The sequence below is a fragment of the Phragmites australis genome, chromosome 9 (genome assembly GCF_958298935.1).
Source record: "Phragmites australis chromosome 9, lpPhrAust1.1, whole genome shotgun sequence".
NCBI classification, from domain to species: domain Eukaryota; kingdom Viridiplantae; phylum Streptophyta; class Magnoliopsida; order Poales; family Poaceae; genus Phragmites; species Phragmites australis.
In genome coordinates, this window is record NC_084929.1 from 34,830,728 (window position 1) to 34,853,187 (window position 22,460).

Sequence of the window (22,460 nt, forward strand, 5' to 3'; positions counted from 1 at the left end):
CCTTAGCATAAACAAATTCTGGGGAAAATTCTATATAACGGTGTTACAAATGCCTCCTTTTGTAACAACACCTAAATAACTGGCACATGTCTCTAACATAAATCTCAAAATGGTACATCTTATTTAAATAAAAAATTATCCTACGTACTCATTACTTTTTTTTTTGCGAGGGAAAGGGAATATATTAGACGGAAGCAATACAGTCGTCACAAATTAACCTAGTTACAAAATTTTCTTCTTGCCCCATCCAGATCCCAGAGATGTCATGGATACGGGCATGATTAGCTAGTTTGTGGCTAACAGTATTCTGGCTACGATCTACTTTTCTGATCCCCAACACCCTTTGTTCGGTGAACAAGCATCTCACATCTCTCACCATATGGGCAAGAGCCGAGCGGTCCTCCTCAAGTGTTGTAGCAAGGAGAACAACCGAAGCACAGTCCGATTCTACCATAATCGGCTTAGACGTGTATTGGAGCGCCATCTCAATTCCTTCCTTGCAAGCAATCAGTTCAGCCTCTAACGCATCATCACAATGTAGAAGTGGTCTGCAGGATGTGAAGACTCCATTGCCGGAATTATCCCGTAAAATCATGCCGATGCCCGCCCTCCCATCTTTTGAAGAGAAGGAGCCATCTATGTTTAATTTGTGCCATTCCGGAGGTGGTCGTGTCCATTGCTTAATCACCTTAGTCACAGATATGCTGGACCGCCGCTGCAACCGCAATTCCTCTAAGGAGACGCCAATGACTTGCTTGCCTCTCGTCACATCACTGTTCGGGTGCTGTTTGATTAATAATAGTGATTGGACATAGCTCTCCAGGAATCGCCTGGAAACTTCCACAGGCGGAGCCGGCTTTTGATGAAACACCTCGTTGCGTACATGCCAAACACGCCACAATAACATTAGTAACATCATGCGGCTCGTACAAGGAATCTTATCCAACAGAATTAATAGCCATTGCGTACCTGACACATGAAGCTCTTCATCTGACGGCAAGCACCAAACCTGCCGCATAGCATTCCACAGCGCTTTGGCATTTGGGCAACGACACAACGCATGGAAGGTATCCTCTTTTTCCATACCGCAAATACCACAGACATCATCCAGAGCTAAGTGTCGTCGCCGCATATTATCCTGAGTGGCCAAGCTATTAGAGGCAACTTTCTATGCAAAAATGCGAACCTTCTGCGGAACAGGGCATTTCCACACATGGTCCCATAGGGGGTTCCTACCATCCGGATGCAAGCTTGCTGCACCACTCCCAGTTCCCTGCGCCTGAAGGTTCAAGGCTAGCTTATATGCACTCCGAACAGTAAACATGCCATTTCTCTCTGGATGCCAGGCCAACATATCCTCCACCCTCCTCCCTGCGGTCTTGATTTTGGAGATAGCAGCCACATCCACCGGCAAGAAGATTTGCTGAAGCTTAACAGCATCCCAATGCCCCTGATCATCCAACAGATTTGCCACCCTCTTTGTCCTGCATCCCCCCTGCCTACTGATGACCCTTCGGGATTGGTCTCTCGGAATCCAGGGGTCACGCCAAATTCTTATTGAGTTACCATTTCCAACTCGCCAGATCAGCCCTTTCTTTAGCAGCTCCAAACCATACTCCATAGCGCGCCATGTAGGCGAAGCATTCCCTGCGAAGACTGTATCCCCCAAACAACCATTAGGGTAGTAGCGAGCCTTTAATACCCTCGCACACAAGCTATCCGGTTTCAAGATCAGCCTCCACGCTTGACGCGCTAACAACGCTTGATTAAAGAGCTTCATATCTCGGAAACCCATCCCACCTTTACACTTCAAATTCGTTAGCCTGCTCCAGGAAGTCCAATGAGTTTTCCGATTCCCATTTTCCACACCCCACCAAAAATTTCGAGTCATCTTTGTGAGGTCATCTAGTACTGACGCGGGAAGCTTAAACACCCCCATGACATAAACCGGGATAGCTTGTGCAACCGCCTTGATCATGATTTCCTTGCCCCCACTAGATAAAAAATTATCTCCCCATTGAATTAGCCTTTTACTTAGCTGTTCCTGGAGGCTTTGAAACTTCCCTCCTTTCATCCTCCCTTCCAGCATTGGCAGTCCCAAATATTTAGCTTCAAAAGAATCCTGCACAACACCAAGGATGGTCTTTACCGCTTCCTGTTTGGGCTGTGGGCAAACATCACCAAACATAATAGAGCACTTTGCTGGGTTAATTAATTGACCAATGCCCTGAACATAAAGGTTCAGCACCCTTCTGACATTGGCGGCTTGATACTCATTTGCTTTAAGGAAGAGCAAGGTATCATCTGCAAACAGGAGGTGAGACACACCTGGTGCATTGCGACACACCCTAACAGGGGATACTCTCCCACCATTCACCTCAGCCTTTATCAAATGTGATAAAACATCAGCCACAAATAGGAATAAAAAAGGGGAGAGGGGATCACCTTGTCGAAGGCCGCGAGTCGGAACAAATGCATCCAATAGAGCTCCATTGAATTTTACGGAATATCTCACCGAGGTCACACACGACATAATCCAATCGACCCATCGGTGAGCGAAACCTATCTTCAGTATCGCCTGTTCCAAAAAAGACCAATCGACCCGGTCATATGCTTTTGATAAATCCAACTTATAAGCACAGAAAGAATTTTCCGGTTTCTTTGTGTTCTGTATGTTATGGATGCATTCGAAGGCAACCAAGGCATTATCAGTGATCATACGGCCCTGCACAAAGGCACTTTGATTAGGCGAAATAATGTCATCTAATAATGGTCTCAACCTATTAACCAGACACTTAGAAACAATTTTGTAGAGGATATTGCATAAGCTGATAGGTCTAAAATCTTTAAGATCCATCGGGTTATTGACCTTCGGAATTAAGATAATGGAGGTATTATTTACGCCCTCAGGCATAATCCCTGTTTCAAAGAAACACCTTACAGCTGTCACAACTTCTTGCTTCACAATTCCCCAATTCATGTGATAGAACCTCGCAGGAAACCCGTCCGGCCCAGGTGCTTTAATCGGGCCAATCTGGAAGACTGCGTTAGCAATTTCCTCCTCCGTGAATTCCTTACACAGCGCCTCATTCATATCCTCCGTTACCTGCACATCCATCAGCTGAACTATAACATTAGGATTAATAGAAGGGTCTTTAGTATATAGTTCTTGAAAATAAGACGTGGCCAATCTTTCCATAGTAGTGGGGACAGTTTGGATATTCCCATCCTTATCTCTCAATTTGGTGATTCTATTTTTCCTCGCCCTCCAGACCGCCTTGCTATGAAAGTATCTAGTGTTTTTATCGCCTTCCTTTAGCCAAGCAATTCTTGACCGTTGTAACCAGAGCATTTCCTCCCTATATAGCAACTCATCATTTGGTCCTGTAATCTTCTAATCTCACTTCTCTCTCCCTGGTTGTTCTGCAGCTCTTCCAGTTTACCTCTAAGCTTCTCAATTTGACTACCAACGTTTCCAAACTTTCTCTTCCCCCATGCTTGCAGAATTGTCATCATGTTTTCCATTGCCTTGTTGATTTGCCCCAGATCTGACATGGCACCAATTTGGCGCCATTCATTTGCAATAATCTTCGGTAATTCAGTTTCCCGTTCCCACATGATCTCATAGTGCCGGCATCTTCTGTTATTCCGACCCCCTGATTCTTGCTGCAACCGAACCAAGACAGGGCAATGGTCTGAGCATGGTGATACCAGGTGTTTAACCGTAGCGTCGCTAAACATGTCCCTCCAAGAATCATCAGCAACTCCTCTGTCCAATCTCACCTTGACATTCCCTCTACCAGCCCTATTGTTATCATAAGTGTAAGGCAAACCTTCAAAACCCAAATCCCTTAGACCACAAACTTGCAGAACATCCCTAAAAGCTTGCATCTGACGTTCTGTCCTCTGAGTATACGAAAAGTGTTCAAACTGCCAAAGGGCTTCATTAAAATCTCCCAAAACCAACCAAGGTAATTCAGAACTTTGTTTAAGATCACTTAAAAGGTTCCACATGTGTTGTCTGTTCTCGAGTCTCGGCTCACCATACACACAAGTTATATGCCAGGTTGGCGTATTCTGGGAGATTCGAATATACGCATCAATATATCTTTCATTCACACCTTTAATCTCCACAGACCAATTTTCATGCCAAAATAAAGCTAAACCACCACTACGACCGTCACTGTCATTGCCAACAAAACCTTTGAGACCTAACCTACTACGCAAACACCGCACTTTCACACACTTTTGTCTAGTTTCACAAAGGAACACAAGTTGGGAATTGTTGGCTTTAACCAAAGCCACCAGGTCACAAACTGTCGGAGTATTCCCTATGCCCCGGCAGTTCCAACTTAAACAATTCATGGTTCCTGACGGAGCACTATTGGCTCCGTCAGTTTACCAGTAGCCCCCGGACTGGTTGCTTCCCTACCATCCTTGCTTACCATATCGTCCTCCTCCATCTCCTGGTCTTGAATCACCTCACCAACTGAAGGGTTCAATCTCTTTTTCTTCCAGGCCCCGCCTCCAGTTGCTGCATTTGGCGTCACCAGCAGGTCCAACTTCGGCACAGACACACCCGTGCCCCTCTGGTCAGCCACCCTTTTGGATCGTAGCAGACCATCTTCCATCAGCTCAGAGGTGCCCTGTGACTCCAACACCGTCCCCAAAGACCGCAGCGCTGGGATCATATCACTGGAAGTTAAGGAAACTCCAGGAATTGGCGCCCCTCTGATTAAATCTGCCTTTGTATTAGTCACCCCTCCAAGATTTTTGGTTACCAACAGAGAAACAGATTGTACAGTTTTTCCTTTCTTGCTGGCCTTCTCCTTCTTCCCCTCTCGTTCCATCACAGAAAGTTTGTTTGCTTGCTCTGATAGTTCTTTATCAATCTGCATATTTCCTTCTGCTTCTTGTTCTTCAAAGTCATCCCTCACACCAACCTGTACAGGCTGATCCCCCTTGGCATCCTGCCCCTGTCCTCTCTGCCGATTAGAAGAAGAGCCTGCACTGCCGGCTTGGTTGAAAGCAAGCTGTCGCCGGACCGTCGGAGTGGCCTCCGCCTTGACATAGCTTGTTCTTCGTTCATAATGCTTAAACGGCGAACAACGAAGTTCAGCCGAATAAAGCTGCGAGACTGCCCCCTCACCAGCCTTTGCACACTCCTTATCCGAGTGTCCCATGAATCCGCAGTGGAAACAAAAATACGGCACCCGTTCATACCGCAAGTCAAAGTTGACTAACTCATTACTTATTATATATAATTAATGTTGGAGTGAATCTTATTTATCACTTTAAGATCCATATTAAAAACAGGTAACGACTATTTAAATAGTGCTGCAAACGCCTTCTCTTACAGGACCGTTGCATATAATTTTTTTTCCTAAATCGGGAGCTTGCGGTTGCTTGCAAGAGAAACGGCCGAACGGGCCCGAGTTTTTTGCGGCTCAATTCAGCCTCCGGTTCCTTTCGGTTGCACTCCAGCTACCTACGCTTGAGCTCGCGCGCACGCACGCACTCACCACACACGCGCGGTTGAGTAACGCAAGAGGCCACGCGCTAGCTCTCAGCCTTCCGCCATTGATCAGTTCGTTTCTTTTTGTGATGAGCCAGACGCCTCATGCAGATCAGGCAAATGCGTGATACGGGGAAGATTTTTGGCTCATACTCTCCTCTGACGATATGTTCTGACAGCGATCCGCATTGTGCAGACGACAAACAGAACGCCAAGTATGGTGGCTGTCCTGTGTTTTATTTAAATACATGTGGTGTGATAGTCCGATAAGAATTAGATCCCGTTTGGCAGAATGAGAGGGGATGGAGTAGTTTGTAACTTGAACGCATCACCAAGAGCTCAGTTTAGTCGTCACTCGTCAGCAAACAATGACCGTAGAACGTTGCTTGCAGGGTGCTTCTAATCCCCTAGATGGGGAACAATATTTTTAGCTATTCATAGGATGGAAGCCGACTAAGTCCACAATAACAGGCCCAACAGTTCTTGCTGAAATAACAGGCCCAACAGTTCTTGCTGAAATAACAGGCCCAACAGTTCTGAACCTGATACTGCCGACCTTATGCGAAAATCTAGCCCAAATCACTATAGATCAGGTTCTACATGCATGTGCATTCTGTATGCAAGACAGGCTTTGCGGCGCATACGTGATCAAAAGGATCGTAATCGGTCGGAACAAAACACTTTAGGCTGCGCCAAGTAAGATGCCTCCTGCAGTGGGCCTACTTCCTTCTTTTCTTTACCTGCCACAGACAGCCCAATGGCTTTCCTGTGCCGAGAGATTCCACCACATTGCATCCGGCATTTCATAGCTGCACCAGGGGAAGGGGTACGCCCTGGAGAACATTGTAAAGTTGCAAGAGACGACAGCAAAATCCTTTATTCGTGTGGTTCCTTTTCTGCAATGACTCAATCATAGCGTGATCAGTGTGTGCTGGCTTTAAATCTTAGGTAAGCCCTACTTGTATCAAAGTATATATCCTAGTATACATTTCACTCGATCAGCACAGCATTACCATCTCTCTCTCTCTCTCTCTCTCTCTCTCTCTCTCTCTCTCTCTCTCTCTCTCTCTCTCTCTCTCTCTCTTAGGGAAAGCACAGCATTACCATTTGTGCACATCTGCTTTGTTAGCGTCAACTTTTGTTATTTCCCTTGGTCCAGATCAGTAGACCACGACGTGTGCATACATTAGTTTCCTAGTAGTCACTCACATAAATTATTGTTAACCTTCTTTCACGAGTGTAGATCTAATGAAGTTTGGCATCGCGATGGCTTATAGGCTACATCCCATTATTTCATTTTACTACTTCATATATTATTATATAACAACATTTTACTGCATGTTCTGGAGTCGTAGCAGTAAAATCTTTTCTTTTTCTTATTTTTTTTCAGTTGTAGCAGTAAAATCTCACTAGCATTAAGATGCTTCTGTAATAATCCCAATCGAGCAAGTTAAATGTTCCACATCATATCGAGCAAGTTAATCTCAATCAATCATGGATAGAAGAGGTGATATTATTTATATATATATATATATAGGAAAACTAGTATGTACTCCTGGGTGTATGTACTCCCACCTCTCATACTCCTAGGAGTATAGAATAGGTGTCCTATATATATATATATATATATATACACGCACACACATGGGCGGAACTATGATTTGATCACATCCAGACTGAACTTTAACAGTAATGTCTAAATATTACCCTAGGTTGGCCCTTTACTACCTGAGCTATACCTTAGTAAAATTCCTACACCCCAGATTGAAGTCCACCTTGCCATGGCTTAGTTCGGCCCCTGTATACACACACGAAGTCTTCCTACTTCTGATGAGTGATGTCTTGACAGTTGACGCAGCACCACAAAACGTGCAATCAATTCCAGTTTTGAAGTACGATGTCGCAATTTTCAACATGCCTGGAGGAGGAAGCTTAAGCTTGTCCTGCAGGGCAACTAAGCACTTGATTTGGATTAATTACAGACACGTCCTTCTAATTAATCGGTTCGTATATCAATTTGGTACGAGCTCGACATTCGTACTCGAGCAAGGCATACAATTTCATTTCACGTTAAAATAAGATACTTGGTCTTATTGGTCTATGTGTACGTTTACATGCATCTCTCAGATAGCATTTACAAGTACAACTTATATATACACACCATTTGCCTGAACAAAAAGAAGAGAAGGAAGAAATGAAAAGTCACACACCACTGTTAAATCCTCTCACTATGACAGTATACATATCTCTGTCAAATGTTACAGCTCAACTACACTCCTACACTATATCATAAGTTGACGCACTGAATTTTGTCGTACTTTGCAATATAATCAATCTCATCCTTGTACAAAAGTTATTTTATGCTTATTAGTTGACCACTTGACATGTCATCCTTTCATTGCCAAAGAGCATATATATATATATATGCGCTACTTCTTGAAGTGGTATACAGTCATTTTCTGATAGAGGCATACTATCTCCCGATCAATTGAGGCCTAAAGCTCCCTTGCTACGTCCGATCTCAATAATCTAAAATAATTAAGCTAGTGGCCAGAAATTATCCACAGACCAATAGAATTAGATATCGGGTCATGTAACCAACCAGTTCCTGCCACGACGACACCCCAACACCCACCAAATTTCCAATGCGCATTTCCAAGCTTCCAACCGACATGATGCACACACGTACTAGCTAGGCAAGTGAGCTACTCGTGAATTGACAACTGTAGCAGGCAGGTATTTCAAATTTATTTTATAATATTTTTATTTATCGTTGAAAAAATAAAAATTGAGAAATTTCACCGTAATTTTAGTCATTTTTTTCTTTGCTATGTAAGTCTCACGCAACAGTGAAAGTAGATTTTATAATTAGATGTTTTGTTCTCCTCCGAAATTTATGAAATATAGACGAAATTTGAATCCCTGTGGTAGCATGTGGCAGCTGCTTGACCTTGAGAATAAACTGTGCGTGGCCACTGACCAATCTCCCAAGAACGAGTGTAGTTTTACCATGCATGGAATTATGATTAGGCGCATCCGCTAAAAAAAGCGGCAATTATAAATAAAACATGAGAGGCGACGGTGTATATATCTTAGAATTTTTTTAGAATACGTGTAAGACCTACACTCAACACATCTGCCAGTATATCTTGGATTTTAAGAAGGGTAGGTATTGAACTTGTACCCATAACCTCGACCACTACGGTCTATGACAGATGATTAAGGATAAATATCTAGAGGACTTTATTTGTATGCTGTGGGGGGAGGCTTAGCATTTGCCTTGCAAGACACTCCACGGCGACCTCGTATCCGAAGCTCCCAGCTTCCTCTCCGGTCGTGGAACGTCTTGCGAATCCATCGGGTTGCCCCGTCTCCACTCCACCTGCTCCAGCTCCGCTAGCTGCTCGCGCGAACGCACGCATGACGTCCTCCAAAGTTTCCCTTTAGCTACGACGTCGTCGTGCTGCAGGTGATCACGAAGGCCTCAGAACATCGTAACTGAACCATCTAATATAATGGACCTGTCAGACATGTCATTGTCTTTTGGCGTCAAATTATGCATTATTCATCAGCTGAAGCATGCATATATACATACCTCTCTCTCTAAGGATATATATTGTTTTTCATGAAAGTATTAGGTCCCTGATAATTTGTAAGGACGGATGATGCCCTAAACGAGAGCTAGGGTGTGAATTAGAGTTTTAAAAACTACACGGCTTAAATTAATAAGATAAATTTAAATAATTTTTTAAAATATGCTTTAAGTTTATCTAACGTGACTACTCTATCATAATAAAGTTTTACATCATATGTTTCAATCCTAGCAACTAAACATGCAATTCTTGGAAAAGTAAATGCGGAAGATAAAGCAGTGCAATATTGTCAGATATATAACTATAGGGTATATACGCATAAAGAATGCACCACATATGGACATGATACATCGCGCATATACTTAACAACTCTAGATATTGTGAAACCGAATCTGTGGTACTTAATACATCCGAAAATCTAGAAGTTGTATACTAGAAATATCTAGATTGGTTACCCAACTCGAGTACTAGTATCTTGGCCGGATCTATCTGTTTTGTCTTAGCGGATGTAGCGAAAATGATCCTATTAGGTTATGATTGTAATTTTAGTGATTAATGATAATATAGTCAATGAGACTAATATGTTTATCAAGCATATGCTTTAGTAGATCTCATGGATGCAATATATGAACAAACCACCGCAGTCAGGACAAAGATTGGCTAGATTGGAAAAGTCTCAGGAAGATTTGCCTCACCGGATAGTCTAATGCTCAACGTGTTGCACTCACTAGAGCATTTCCTGCAAAGAAGGTTATAGCTGTTGAAGACTAAAGAGCAACCCACCGGATTGTCCGGTGATTAGCTTGTGCGTACCGGAGGATCACACCGGAGCATTTCTACCAGAGAGGTTGCAGCTATTGAAGCAGATTAATGAACTGATCAGATAGTCCGGTGATCACAGAGAAAGTTACATCGGAGTATTTCCAAGGGAAAAAAGAGAAGATCCAACTGCTCGGATAGTCCGGTGATAAGGAAGAACAACACATTGGAACCTTTCTTGCAGAGACGATTCCGAGTGCTGAAGTATGAAGAACAACTGACCGAACAGTCCGGTGTGAAGAGTCTTATGCACCAGTTGCTTGCAATTATCGTATCATACGATGTCTGACCATATCATGTGGTGACCAGGTTTCTAGGGGGACTTGTCTAATTTGATCTTTTTTAAGTCCCGAGCTTCGTGGTTTCTCTTCCTTGATGTCTTGGATCTTCATTCTAGTCTATTAGAGCTAGCCAACCAATGTGTATCACCTACTTAGGTAACTAACCTAAAGACATCATATCAAGCTACTAAACATAAACCTCTCTTTATATCATGACCAAAGAAAATAAACTTATCAACACAAGTGATACTCCCAATATCATGATTACTTATCTAAACAATATATTCTTATATTTTTATGAAGCTCTTCTTTGACCCTGATGGTCATCACTTTGAGATGTTTGGAACCTAATTTCATCATATAGCATCCATAAAACTATGCCTTGTATATTAGCAAACAATATTAGTTCCATCAACTATTAGTATTAATCACAAAAACAAATTGACCTAAGGTTAGAGCCTTTGATCTTTCATAATTAGCAAAACCTTTCGAGACAATTGTACCTTCCCTTCCCTGCACGGAAAGCTACACAGAATATTTGTCCCAAAATCCAAACATGAGTGTCTGGTTGTCAGATACCTCACCGATATGTACTCATCTCGTCCCATATTTCCACACATGTGTTCGTTATGTATGGTATACTCCGATGGTTTCATTGGTGAAGGGAGAATTTCTAATCCAGCCAACCAACAGGTTCCAGTTTTAGATATTTTCATCTGCAGCATCTGCAGGGCCTCGCCAGTCACCACTCACCACTCACCAGCCAGTACAGAGAAGAGAATATATGCAGGCGATGCGTGACGCAGCTGCTCTGAACACGGGCGAAAGTACGAAGCTCAACGCCTCAACCACCTGGCATGATCGCATTCACGCATACTTCCCATATTGGCAGTTCCAAATGCGTGCATGGTGCTATTTTTGGTGCACGCACATGTACCAAAACAAGTTGCAACTGATCAGATGATCGATCGGCATGGAGTTAGGTCAGTATGTGCTCTGCCGGACTGCAGCAACTAGCAGGGCAGACACGCAAGGGAAATTTTCATAATGTCGTGTGCATTCATTTTCTGTCTGTCTTAACTATATAGTTACGTTAAGCTTTATATTAAAGGGTTAGAAAAAGTATAAAGTAGATGAAAGAATTAATAGATAAATGAGATGGATGAACAATAGAAATAGAGAATGCGTGCGCCACGTTGTGGAGTTGTATTACCCACACTAGCACTGACCTATCACCTGATCCGGGACTGCGACCCGGTTGGGGGCCGCCGCAGAGGATACGGGCGCCAGCCGGCCCTGGTTTCCTTCTCACGTATACAGAAAATCCTGCGAGGCCTATACGTGAGGAGCAAGCAACTGTATCCTTGTGTGTGTCTTGTGCAAACACTTGATCAAACAACATAAAAGGAAAGAAAAGCTAGGCTGTATCTCTTGTTGCTCATCCTGCATGCCGTGCTTTCCCTTTATAGTGCTAGCTAGCTAGCTAGCAGCCTAGCTAGTGCATGCCTCTCTCGATCGATGATCGTAGTGGGAAGCCATAGCGAAAAGTTGCATCTGCATGCGTGATGTGATACGCTGTTTGTACCGGCTGGAGATGGAGAAATCACTGAGAGTAGTGTACGGTGGTGTGTGATCGCTGGTAGCTTTTAACAGGGACAAGCTAGCTAGCGGCTTCCTTCTTCTCTCTCTCTCTCCCGGTTCTCTTTCCTTGACCAACCCCCTTTGTTTGTTTTTCCCTCTCCGATTTCAGTCTCTCTTTCTCTCTCCACACCTCTCTAGATGTAGCCCAGCCTATGGCCTTCGTCTTCTTTTAACCCTGCATTCCTTTCCAGCCAGACGGTCTTAGCTTTGCCTGTCATGGGGGTGGTCTGCTAGTATCGTGCAGAGGCGTAGTGCTTACGGAGAGAGGCGTCATATATAGCCGCCTCTCGCGAGGAGGCGAGATCGAGCGAGGAGGATGACGTGGTGCAACGGTTTCAACGACGTCCGCGCCCTCGTGGACAACGGCCTGTCCCCGGCCGTCGCCGTGGCCGCTGCGGGCAAGAAGGCGGCGGCGGCGTCGCTCGCCGTCCTGGTCAAGATGTGCCCGTCGTGTGGGCACCGCGCGCAGTATGAACAGGTACCGTCAGTGCGCATGCGCGTGAACGCACGTTCGTCTTCTTAGTTCTTCTATCTTCCTATGCATGTCGCAGCTTAGAAGCCGAGCATGCATCAACATGTAAATCTAACAGACTCGGGCTAAGACTTACTCTTGAAAAAAATTATAAACGAAATTGGAATCCCTGCTGATATGCACGTATCAAACTGATTTCAGGGGACCACCACGATCCAGGACTTGCCGGGCCTGCCGGCCGGTGTGAAGTTCGATCCGACGGACCAGGAGCTTCTGGAGCACTTGGAGGGCAAGGCGAGGCCGGACTACCGGAAGCTCCACCCCCTCGTCGACGAGTTCATCCCCACCATCGAGGGCGAGAACGGCATCTGCTACACGCATCCCGAGAGGCTTCCCGGTACGCACGTGTGCATGGCGTGCCTATCGATGTGGGAGTGTTGTGTACGTGACTCCACGTATATATCTATCGGCTTGGTGAATATTGTTTCAGGTTTGAGCAAGGACGGGCTGGTCCGGCACTTCTTCCACCGGCCGTCGAAGGCGTACACGACGGGGACGAGGAAGCGGCGGAAGGTGCACAGCGAAGACGAGGACGGCGGCGAGACGCGGTGGCACAAGACCGGCAAGACGAGGCCGGTGCTGTCCAACGGCAGGCCCCGTGGGTACAAGAAGATCCTGGTGCTCTACACCAACTACGGCAAGCAGCGCAAGCCCGAGAAGACCAATTGGGTGATGCACCAGTACCACCTCGGCTCCGACGAGGAGGAGCGCGACGGCGAGCTCGTCGTCTCCAAGGTCTTCTTCCAGACGCAGCCCAGGCAGTGCGGCTCGACCGCGGCTAAGGAGCCCGCCCTCGCCGCCGCTAACAACAATGCACTTGCCGGCCATCAGGGTGGTGGCATTCTGAGAGGAGCAAGCGCTGTAGATCAGTTCTACAATCCAGCAATGATACGGTATGGCCAGGGGATCCCAAGTAACGGGGCATCTGCTGCTGCTGCTGCTCACTTCATGCCAAACTTTGCAGTTCATGCAGGAAGGGCTAGCTATGGCCCCTGAATGAATCAATAATTCAAGACAAAAGATTATACTAAAAACTACCAATTCATGGGTTAATTAGGGGTGGATCAGGTCTCATCAGGGTGACAGGGGCACTATCCGTGGCCTGAAAACGACAGCTCAAGTGAAGATATTACATGTTGTGGGTATAGGAGTATCGTGCTCGTTGTACTCTAACCTGACATTCATTTATGGATATATTTTTTTTTGTTAAGCTGCAGTTGTTCCGTCGTATTGTTCGAATGCTCAGATCATTCAATTTTTAATAAAGTGGAAAAACCAGCATTCTTCGTAGCCAAGCTAATCAAAGACGAGGCAAGCTCTAGGGATTTTGCAGGGGCGCGACACTTGGGCCACCTTACGCGGAGAGAATAGAGCTTGTTGTGCCTAGCCTCGGCAAATCCATTTTTCTTGTTTCTATTATGTTCTGTTTCTTTTTTTACCCTTCGGTTACTCCTCCTTATTAATATAATCATCAGCTCCCTGCCAATTCGTTTCAAAATTTGTTCAAGACTTCAAGTAGTTTGAAATTTCGGATGGTTCGGTCTTACCAGTCCTCTGTATCTACAAGACAGGTGGCATTTCCTGATGTGCTGATTTCATAACTACAGAAACGCCAAGTCGCCAACACTGTGTGATTTTAGCTCTTCAAACACAGTTCCTAACTGCAAACACATACAAGTACTTGCCAATGGTGCACGCTTAAACGAACTGCACCACTGAAAAAACGCACAAACCAAAGTTTCACACTAAGTTACATGCATTGTTTCACATCCATCTAGATCGTGTCACCAACGTTCAATGCTACAGAATAGTCTAGCACGCATAAAGAGTAACAGAACATAGTATTGCCGAGGAACAACTACTTGCCGGCGACATGCTTTTCATATACGGCAACAATGTCCTTCTTGTTTGGATTCTTCAATTGAAGCAGTTGAGCACCAAAACCGTGCTTCGTGAGCTCCTGCTTCAGTTTCTGCACAGTGAACTTTGTATAGTCTTCGGTCTCTGTTCCTTGTTGGCTCCCGTTGTAACTATCTTCACCAATAAATACGGATCCACCATCCTCTGTGTGATTATTCTTAAATGGACTTGTTGTGCTTTTTGATCGTTTCCTATGCCTCCCATTGTTGTCATCGTCGATGTCCATATCATGGACAGACTCGGTAGCTTCACCCCTTAGGCGCCTTGCAGAGGTCTTAAGCTTGCTATCGAGTGCGGTTTCATTGAGCTGAACAGATGTCAGCTCTTGCTGGAGCATATCCAGTTTGCCTTGAGTTGCTTGCAGCTGCAATGACAAGGCCTCAGCCCTCTTATTGGCTTCAGCGCAAGCTTCACGTTCTGTTGCCAGTAGACTCTCAAGCACTTGGACCGTACTAGATCTTTGCTGATTATTCCGTTTCAACATTTCATCAATTTCTTTTTCCCGCTCATCAACACTTTTTTCGAGCAATACGACCTTGGACACGGCATCCATCTCTGACTGATGAAGTTTCTCAATTTCTTCTACCATCTTAGCCTTGTCTCTCTCTAGAGCCTCAACCTGTCGCTCCATTCTTTCTATCAGTGCAAGTCTTTCCATTGCTAGCCGCTGAGCTTCACCCTTATCCTTTTGAGCAGCAGCTGCTTCCGCACGAGCTACATCAGCCAATTCTGTTGCTCGTCTGGCCTCCCTTTCAGCTTCCTTGCATCTGATATCTGTCTCATCAAACTTTTTGCACTCTGACAGATACTTCTCCTGAAGGTGGTTCTTTTCTTGTTCCAGGATCCTCACTTCCTTCTCGTGTGACAGAGCTTCACTTCTAATAGACTCCAGGTTATCAGTCAACGATCTGATCTCTTCCTTCAAAGCCAATGAATCTGACTCATGGTTCTTCAACTTTGCTTCAGTAGCCTGAATTTGATCATTGCAGAAATGAGATTATGTTGAAAGAAAGAGACAGGGAGATGGAGAGGTAGGACAAGGGAGAGAGACAGACCTCAAGCCTTGAGATCAAACTCGTAGCATGAATTTCGGTTTGGCTAATTTTTGCATTTAGTCTTGCTATTTCCTCTTCCTGTTATACAGCATAAGCAAAAGTTAAGTGACCAAAAGAACGCATGCAAGACTTGGGAGAAAAATAATTTTCAATGCACCATAACATTGAGAGAAAGGATTACCTTGTCAGACAGTTGGTTAGCAAGTTCTGCCCTCAACACATCTTCCCTTTCTTGCACCTTCTTATTTATGCGTTCCTGTGCTACAGCCGCTCTCTGCAGAGCTGTTTTGGCCTCACTAACAGCAACTTCATATTTTCGTTTCCACTCTGACGCCTCCTCTTGAGCAGATTCAGCCTGTTCTCGTGTAGCAGATAATCTGCCCTCACTTATATTTACCCTAGACTCCAGAGAAGCAATTTGGGATTTTAACTTACTTTCATCTGCGTTTTGCTGTAAGACACTGTGATCATATTTGCTCTTCCAATCATTGGATTCCCGTTTTGCAGCATCAAGAGCAGAAGACAAGCCCATACACCGTTCTTCCAACTTGCTACTCTTGTTCTGAAGATCAGTAATACGAACAGAGTAATCTTTTGAAATTTTCTGCTTATCATTGATAGCTTCCTCATAGCGCCTCAAATACTCAGCTCTGTGACCCTCACTAGCTTCAAGCTGCTTCCTGAGCAATGCCAACTTATCATCACTTGAATTGCATTTCGATCTCAAAGCATTCCTTTCAGCGTCAATATGCTCCAACTGTCTTCTGAAATGATCTAGCACAGGCCCCGCCAAACTGCAGTGAAATTCCACAAAAGAGTGAAATGATTACGTTAGATCATCATTTCACATCAACCAGCAATAAGACAAATGAAGAGGTGCAAACCACTGCTGTAGAAATGTAGCTAGCTTTTTCCATTTCCCGGGGCCATAGGACGTTGACTCATACTCTGTGAGCAGGCCATCAAGGAGCTGCAATGAATAAAACAGAAAGGGCATTAACATAAACTAATATGAAGACTAAGGCTTGTCGATTAATTACACCAGCAGAGAAGTTTGTAGTAGTCTTACCCTGACTATGTCATCTAACTTTGCATCATTTCGGTTACATGCTGCCCGCACCTTTGATTCCATGCTCTGTACTCTGTTTGAACACTGCAAATCAGCCTCCAAAAAAGCATTCCTTTTGTAATCCTGCATTCATGCGGTTACCAGTTAACCTACCCACTCATAAATCATGATCAAGTAGTAATTTACTTCAAAATTACCAGGCATTGATCAATGATTCATGTCAAATGCAAATAATAAGCAGGCATGCTCAATTCAAGCAGCAGATGAGGAGTGATGATATGACCTCAAAGGCCTTTTTAAGAGAACTGTGAAGAAGCTTTTCAAATTTCGAACGAGCTGACCCAGCACCAACAGCAGAAGCATTAAAAGCACTAATAGCCTTCCTCATTGCATCTTCATGTGCTTCTCTCAAAGAATCCTGCACACATCCACAAATCAGTAGAGACTCCAAAAGGCTCAAATGAGATAACTACTGCAACTCGCTTATTAGCAATCCCACCTCTTCTACTTGTCTTTTGCGGTCAAATGAAGAATTGTAGGTGTCCACAGCAGAATCATATGCCCTTCGACATTCTGCTTCCTCCACACTCTGCATAAATAAAAACTGTCAGGTAACTTCCTCCCAGAGAAGGAACAAGATATCTAGATCATAGTTGAATAGAAGAGGTGCACTGATGATATAAACGGTTCAGCAGCACTCTAATAGTGCATAATTACTCCGATTGCACATCAAACAGTTTTTGTCACTTTGCACTGATCCAAATAGCTAAGAATATTTTCATCATTTGCAGATTTAAGTTTTAACAGTATCTCAATTGCAGATTTAAGTTTTATAGTCAGCATTTTTCAAACAGAGCTTGTCCATCAGTCTTTCGCACTTTATCACAGACTTCCTTCAGTAAATAGTACCACTGATAGACAAAAATGTTAATACAAAGTGACAGGTCTATTACATATAGCATTGCATGAACTAAGCTGTAATTCACACCAAAAAAAGTCACACAATGTAGGAAAAAGATCCAACATAAGTCAAAATGTTGTAATCAACTCGATATACCTGCCATGACGAAGATATTGTAGGTACAGCACCACTATTAATGGCATCAAGAAATGATTGTGTCAATCCAGCAAGGATGGGGCCTGTCATGGTACTAGCTCCAAGTTGTTTAGGTCTTGTTCGGTCAAGCACAAATTTTGTGAAAGCATCCAAACCAGATCTGAACTCTGGACGGAAGTTACTCAACTGCAATACAGAGATAAGGAAAATTTGCATCAACATCACTCACTTAGAATCATATTGATAACTCCTGAAAGGAAGGACATGTATATCGTTTATTAACTCTACCTGCATAAACTTTTATTTTTCTAATATAAGCTGTATTCTAATTCATCTTGGGTAGGAAAGAACCAAATGCCAATATTTACTACTCCCACCAGTCAGATAAGAGTGTCATTCTGGGATAAGTGCGGCCAAATTTCTTAAACTTCCACTACTGTTATCTAATTGGATACTGAGATCGAACATAGGAACAACACAATAAGTATAGATTTGTTTCAAAAAAGCACTTTCATAAAGTTATAATTGGCTAGGTTTTTAGATATAATGCAATAAATATTAGTGACCGAAGTTACAATTTAAAGACCATGTCAATGTCCAAACTAGTATTCTTTTGTGGCTGGAGGAGTATCTGCAAGTATCATGTAGCTAAATTTTATCGCCATAACAAAAACGTGGCATAATTTAGTAAATTACTGGGACAAATGGACAAATAGTGTAATATATTCTGATAAGCTGGATCTTCCTGACTGGTACTTGACAATGCTATTACCAACAAGAGTAATTGTCAAACATTTAACATTTTATTAATACTCGAATCCAATCAGAACCCAGTCTACAAAGAAATACAATATACCATGTGGGTACTTGCGCAAATGGAGAGCTTGGCAGAAGTTTGATGCAACCAACAAAATATGATGTGTTGAGCATTTTTAGGATAAGGCCACAACACTTACAGGAAGTTGATCAAGACGCTGGAGATCTTTCTCAGTGTTCACAGGTCGCACAAGCGTAAAGCATTCCCTATCTGGAAAAAGAGCACGGATGGACTCCCGTATCTTCCAGATGAGCATTGTAAAAAAAAGATGCATCAGGACAGTCTGTATGTCAAGTTACTTAAGCAGAACTGCATTTCAAGGAAAAAAAACACTACCATACCGTATTCTTTGCAGATACATCCCTTCCTCCACCTTGAACAGGCCTCAGTGCAAGTTCAAGGTAATCTCGTGGAGTAATTTTTCTGTCGTCTTCTGTCAAATCCAGGTAGAAGTCCTATAGGAAAGGAAGCGGCACATCATTGTATATCAAAAATGTTTATTGCGTAAAGAAGACTGTGGTTAAACACCATATATGTTTGACAGAAATCAGAACATGCATGTACAACTATGGAACAATTAGAGCATTCTAATGTAGTTGATATCAGGACACAAAAATCCAATATCTTACCCTCAACAACCAAACAAAGACAGGTGAAAACTGCCCAAGTTCAGATGCAGTGGACTTTCCACCTGAGGCCCTGACACGAATATGCTTCGTCATCTCCGTGACCAGTGAGAGACGATCCAATGCGGCTTCATCTATACCTCCCATCTGGAAGAAGTAACAGAAGGCTCAACGATTAGCATCCCTCAATGACAGATTACAACTAAGTACTAAAGTATCAGTCTATTATTCCCTCCAGCTCCAAAGATGTAGAGCATAATTCATTCATTCAGAAATGTACCTGGTTGTATATGAACATGCTTGACAGTAGAACAGCCAAGGAAAATATTTGGATACTATAGGTCCCCTGCCAAAAAGGAAACGGTGAGCATGAGAAAAGACAGAAAGTATAAAGATATGTCCTACTGCACAAAATAACAAATAAAAAATCACCAGAAAAGTAAATGATAACAAACACTCCTTAAAATTATAATTCACCCAAAAGGTATGGCTCACCCAAAAGGTATGGCTCACCCAAAAGGTGTGGCTCCAATTAAAAGTTCATATTATCTAATATCACTTAGCACAGATCGTCGTCAATGGAAGGGCATTATTTCAAAGGTAAACCACTAATACATACCGTTTGGTCATAAGCATCAATTCCTTCAGTATCCAACAACACAAGATTGTATTCAGTTCCATCAAGACCAGTTCTCTTCAAAGGCGCACTCCACATCCAGAGTCCCTTGGTGCAAGGTCGATGTGTTGAAGCCACTTGAAAACCACTGCTTCGCCCCAGAAGCTACAGACAGAGACCATTTTATCGTCTGATGCACAGAATAAAACAACAGCAACGCGCAACAAAGGAATATCAATCTATATTAAAGCTGAGGACATAGTGGCTCATAAGATTGCCACGCCATCTCAATTTACTCCAACCTTCCAATTTCATCCAATGGAAGCAAATGCACATAGAGAAACATTAAAATCCACACTTAAAAGAATCTAGAGGAGACAACAATAGACAATACAAAAATATAGATTCTGGAACATAGTATACTTAGAAGCAATATAGATTTCCTTCATCAATGAAATTTCACAGCATGACAAGGTCCGTAATGATGCACAAGTAAACTTATATCCTTCCTACTTCCAAGCATTTTTTCATCCTATATAGTGTAGTTGTTGACAGATGCACCCAAGAACTGCTAACCAATGACTTGTGAAGCAGTTGCCGATCACTGTTTCACAATTTTCAACAATTGTTTCAAATAACTTTTGCAGCATCCTAATGCTTAAAGCACCAACAATGCACAACAATCTAATGTTTGTATGATTCCGACAGATAAACAAGGTTCCCTTAACTAGTTACAAGATCACAACTTTATATTCAAACTAATCCTTAAATGGTGGTAGCACATCCAAAACAAGAACCCAATACAATAAAGACAAAACATTAACTTTCTAATAGAAATTTGATACACCATTCTAATAACAGAACAAAGCACAAATCTATAAGGAAATCAACCAAATGACCAAATTGTAGCATAAGTGCTAAACCACATTCGAAGCACTGATTTGCTACTCAGGTCCCAGTGAAAACCACGCATCTAATATATGCACACAAAGAGGTTTCACCTTTAACCATTGTGTCCACAATTAAGCCACTCGCATTGCTATATTCAAACTTCGAATTCCCTTTTTTCCCGAAACATCTAACGTTGTGAACAAATGCGAAACAAACCAAATTTTGGGCAAACGCTCCAGTTTCACCACTAAATAAACCCTAGAATCCAAAAGTTCACCTAAACAACAACTCGAGTTGCTAAATTTATCACTTTAACTTCCAACACCCACGCGAAGCATAAATACATCAGCGGATCGTATGTTGGCGGCGACGCCAAAACCCTAGCCGCATATCGCCGTTGGCCATGCCCGGATTTCCCCCGAACCTAGGTGAGCCATGTCGCGGGCGTACCTGGTTGAGCACGAAGCTCTTGCCCTGCCGCGCGCGGCCGCAGACGGAGACTACCCCGATGGGGCCCTTCACGAGCTGCAGCGCCGCCACCGCCTCGGGGTCCATCACGAACTTGCCCTTCTCGTCGCAGTACACCAGCCGCAGCGGCCGCGCGGGGGCGTCGCCGTTCCTGACGGGCGTGGAGGCGCCCCCGTCGCCCGCGCTGGGGCTCCCCCCGCCGCCGCGGAGGCCGAGCATCTGCAGCATAGCGAGCTCGCCGACGCCAAGGGGACGCGTCTGCTTTTCTGTTTCAAAATGGGAAGAGGGAAGGGAATCGTTGGGTCGAGTGCTCACGAGGGCAAAGCAACGAAGCGAAGGGACGCGACGCGACGCGGTTGGGTTCCGGATGGGTCGGTTCCCGCTTGCACGCGGGCACGCGACCGCCTTTTGGGCTTCACGCGTTGTGTCTGAGCTGAGGTGGACTTTTGGGCTTGGTCGGTGCAAAAAGCCTTGGGCATTTAAAGATCCCTAAATAATTTCCATTTATCTTTTGTCCTGCGAACCGGAGGCGACCGAGGCGAATTGCGATCGGCCAGCCCTGTCTTTTTCTCTCTTTTTGCCTCAAGCAAGCTGTGCATTTAAAGATCCCTAAATAGTTTCCATTCATCTTTTATCCTGCGAACCAGAGGTGACCGAGGCGAACGACGATCGGCCAGCCCCCTCGCCCCGACGGACAAAAGTACCAGTGAATTTTGTTATAGATCCACTGGTGCTTTTGTCCCTCCGTGATTTCTCATCTGAAGAGGATCCGGTGAGATTCTTTTATCCTTTAACTTACCGGCTTGCCATATTAACTTCTGGTGGTGGTGTTATCCTTACTTCTTTCAAAAGAGGAATGTGTATCTTACTCCGTTTGACAGTATCGTCCTATTCATTCAACTGTCTAATAGCGTTTCGTGCTTGATGGTGGCTAAAAAACTTGATTGATATTCTCTAGACCTATCTCGTTGGTGGTGGACGTATTGACGCTGGATCCTCCGATCCAACTTGGCAGTAGTAATCGGTGAAGCTACGGGGTGTTACAGGGTGGAACCTGCGTGTGTATTGTTATGTAATCTTTAAAATTTTAGTTGTACCGATAATAATCGAATAAAGTCACTCGGTTCTTAAAATAATCAACATTTGTCCTTAACCATTTCATTTATTATGGGTATGGGTGAAAACATCTCCAATTTCGACAGAAAATATCGAGAAATGCTAAAAAGATACGGATTACTATTTTCTAGTTTAGACAGAAACGATCTCCGATCGAATGAGAATTTCTATTACCATTTTCACTCTAGGCATGGGCAACAATTTACTAATCTTTAATTGTTTTGGAAGTCAAGTTTGGAGGCATGAATGATAAGCGTCTTATCGTCATGAAAATTTAGCATATCAGTGTGACGTAATGTAATTGGTGAGTTCCTTTTTTTTTTTTTTTTGATAGGATCTGGACGGTTGGTCCAATTCTACCTGAAAGGTTGCAAGTTTCATTATCAATGAAAAACACCAATATTGTGCAGAATGACACAAATTCCATGAGCTAATGGTGTGGAA

At 43.7% G+C, this 22,460-nt stretch overlaps 2 protein-coding genes across 2 annotated transcripts; one reads left to right on the forward strand and one right to left on the reverse strand.

The window, feature by feature from the left end:
* The first annotated feature begins 11,681 nt into the window (after positions 1–11,681).
* On the forward strand, positions 11,682–13,586 carry LOC133929412 (NAC domain-containing protein 73-like). The gene is made up of 3 exons (XM_062376153.1): positions 11,682–12,327; positions 12,523–12,718; positions 12,812–13,586. Exons 1-3 carry the CDS (start codon positions 12,166–12,168, stop codon positions 13,375–13,377), a joined length of 924 nt encoding a protein of 307 aa, XP_062232137.1. The 5' UTR covers positions 11,682–12,165; the 3' UTR covers positions 13,378–13,586.
* A 412-nt stretch (positions 13,587–13,998) lies between these two features.
* Positions 13,999–21,228, reverse strand: LOC133929411 (uncharacterized). The gene is made up of 14 exons (XM_062376152.1): positions 20,883–21,228; positions 19,545–19,706; positions 19,206–19,271; positions 18,929–19,072; positions 18,641–18,754; positions 18,439–18,540; positions 17,483–17,668; positions 16,925–17,014; positions 16,709–16,843; positions 16,426–16,548; positions 16,241–16,326; positions 15,538–16,150; positions 15,357–15,434; positions 13,999–15,271 (listed from the first exon to the last, which is right to left on the reverse strand). The coding sequence occupies exons 1-14, from the start codon at positions 21,126–21,128 to the stop codon at positions 14,240–14,242; spliced, it is 3,177 nt and encodes a 1,058-aa protein (XP_062232136.1). The 5' UTR covers positions 21,129–21,228; the 3' UTR covers positions 13,999–14,239.
* Positions 21,229–22,460: the final 1,232 nt, after the last annotated feature.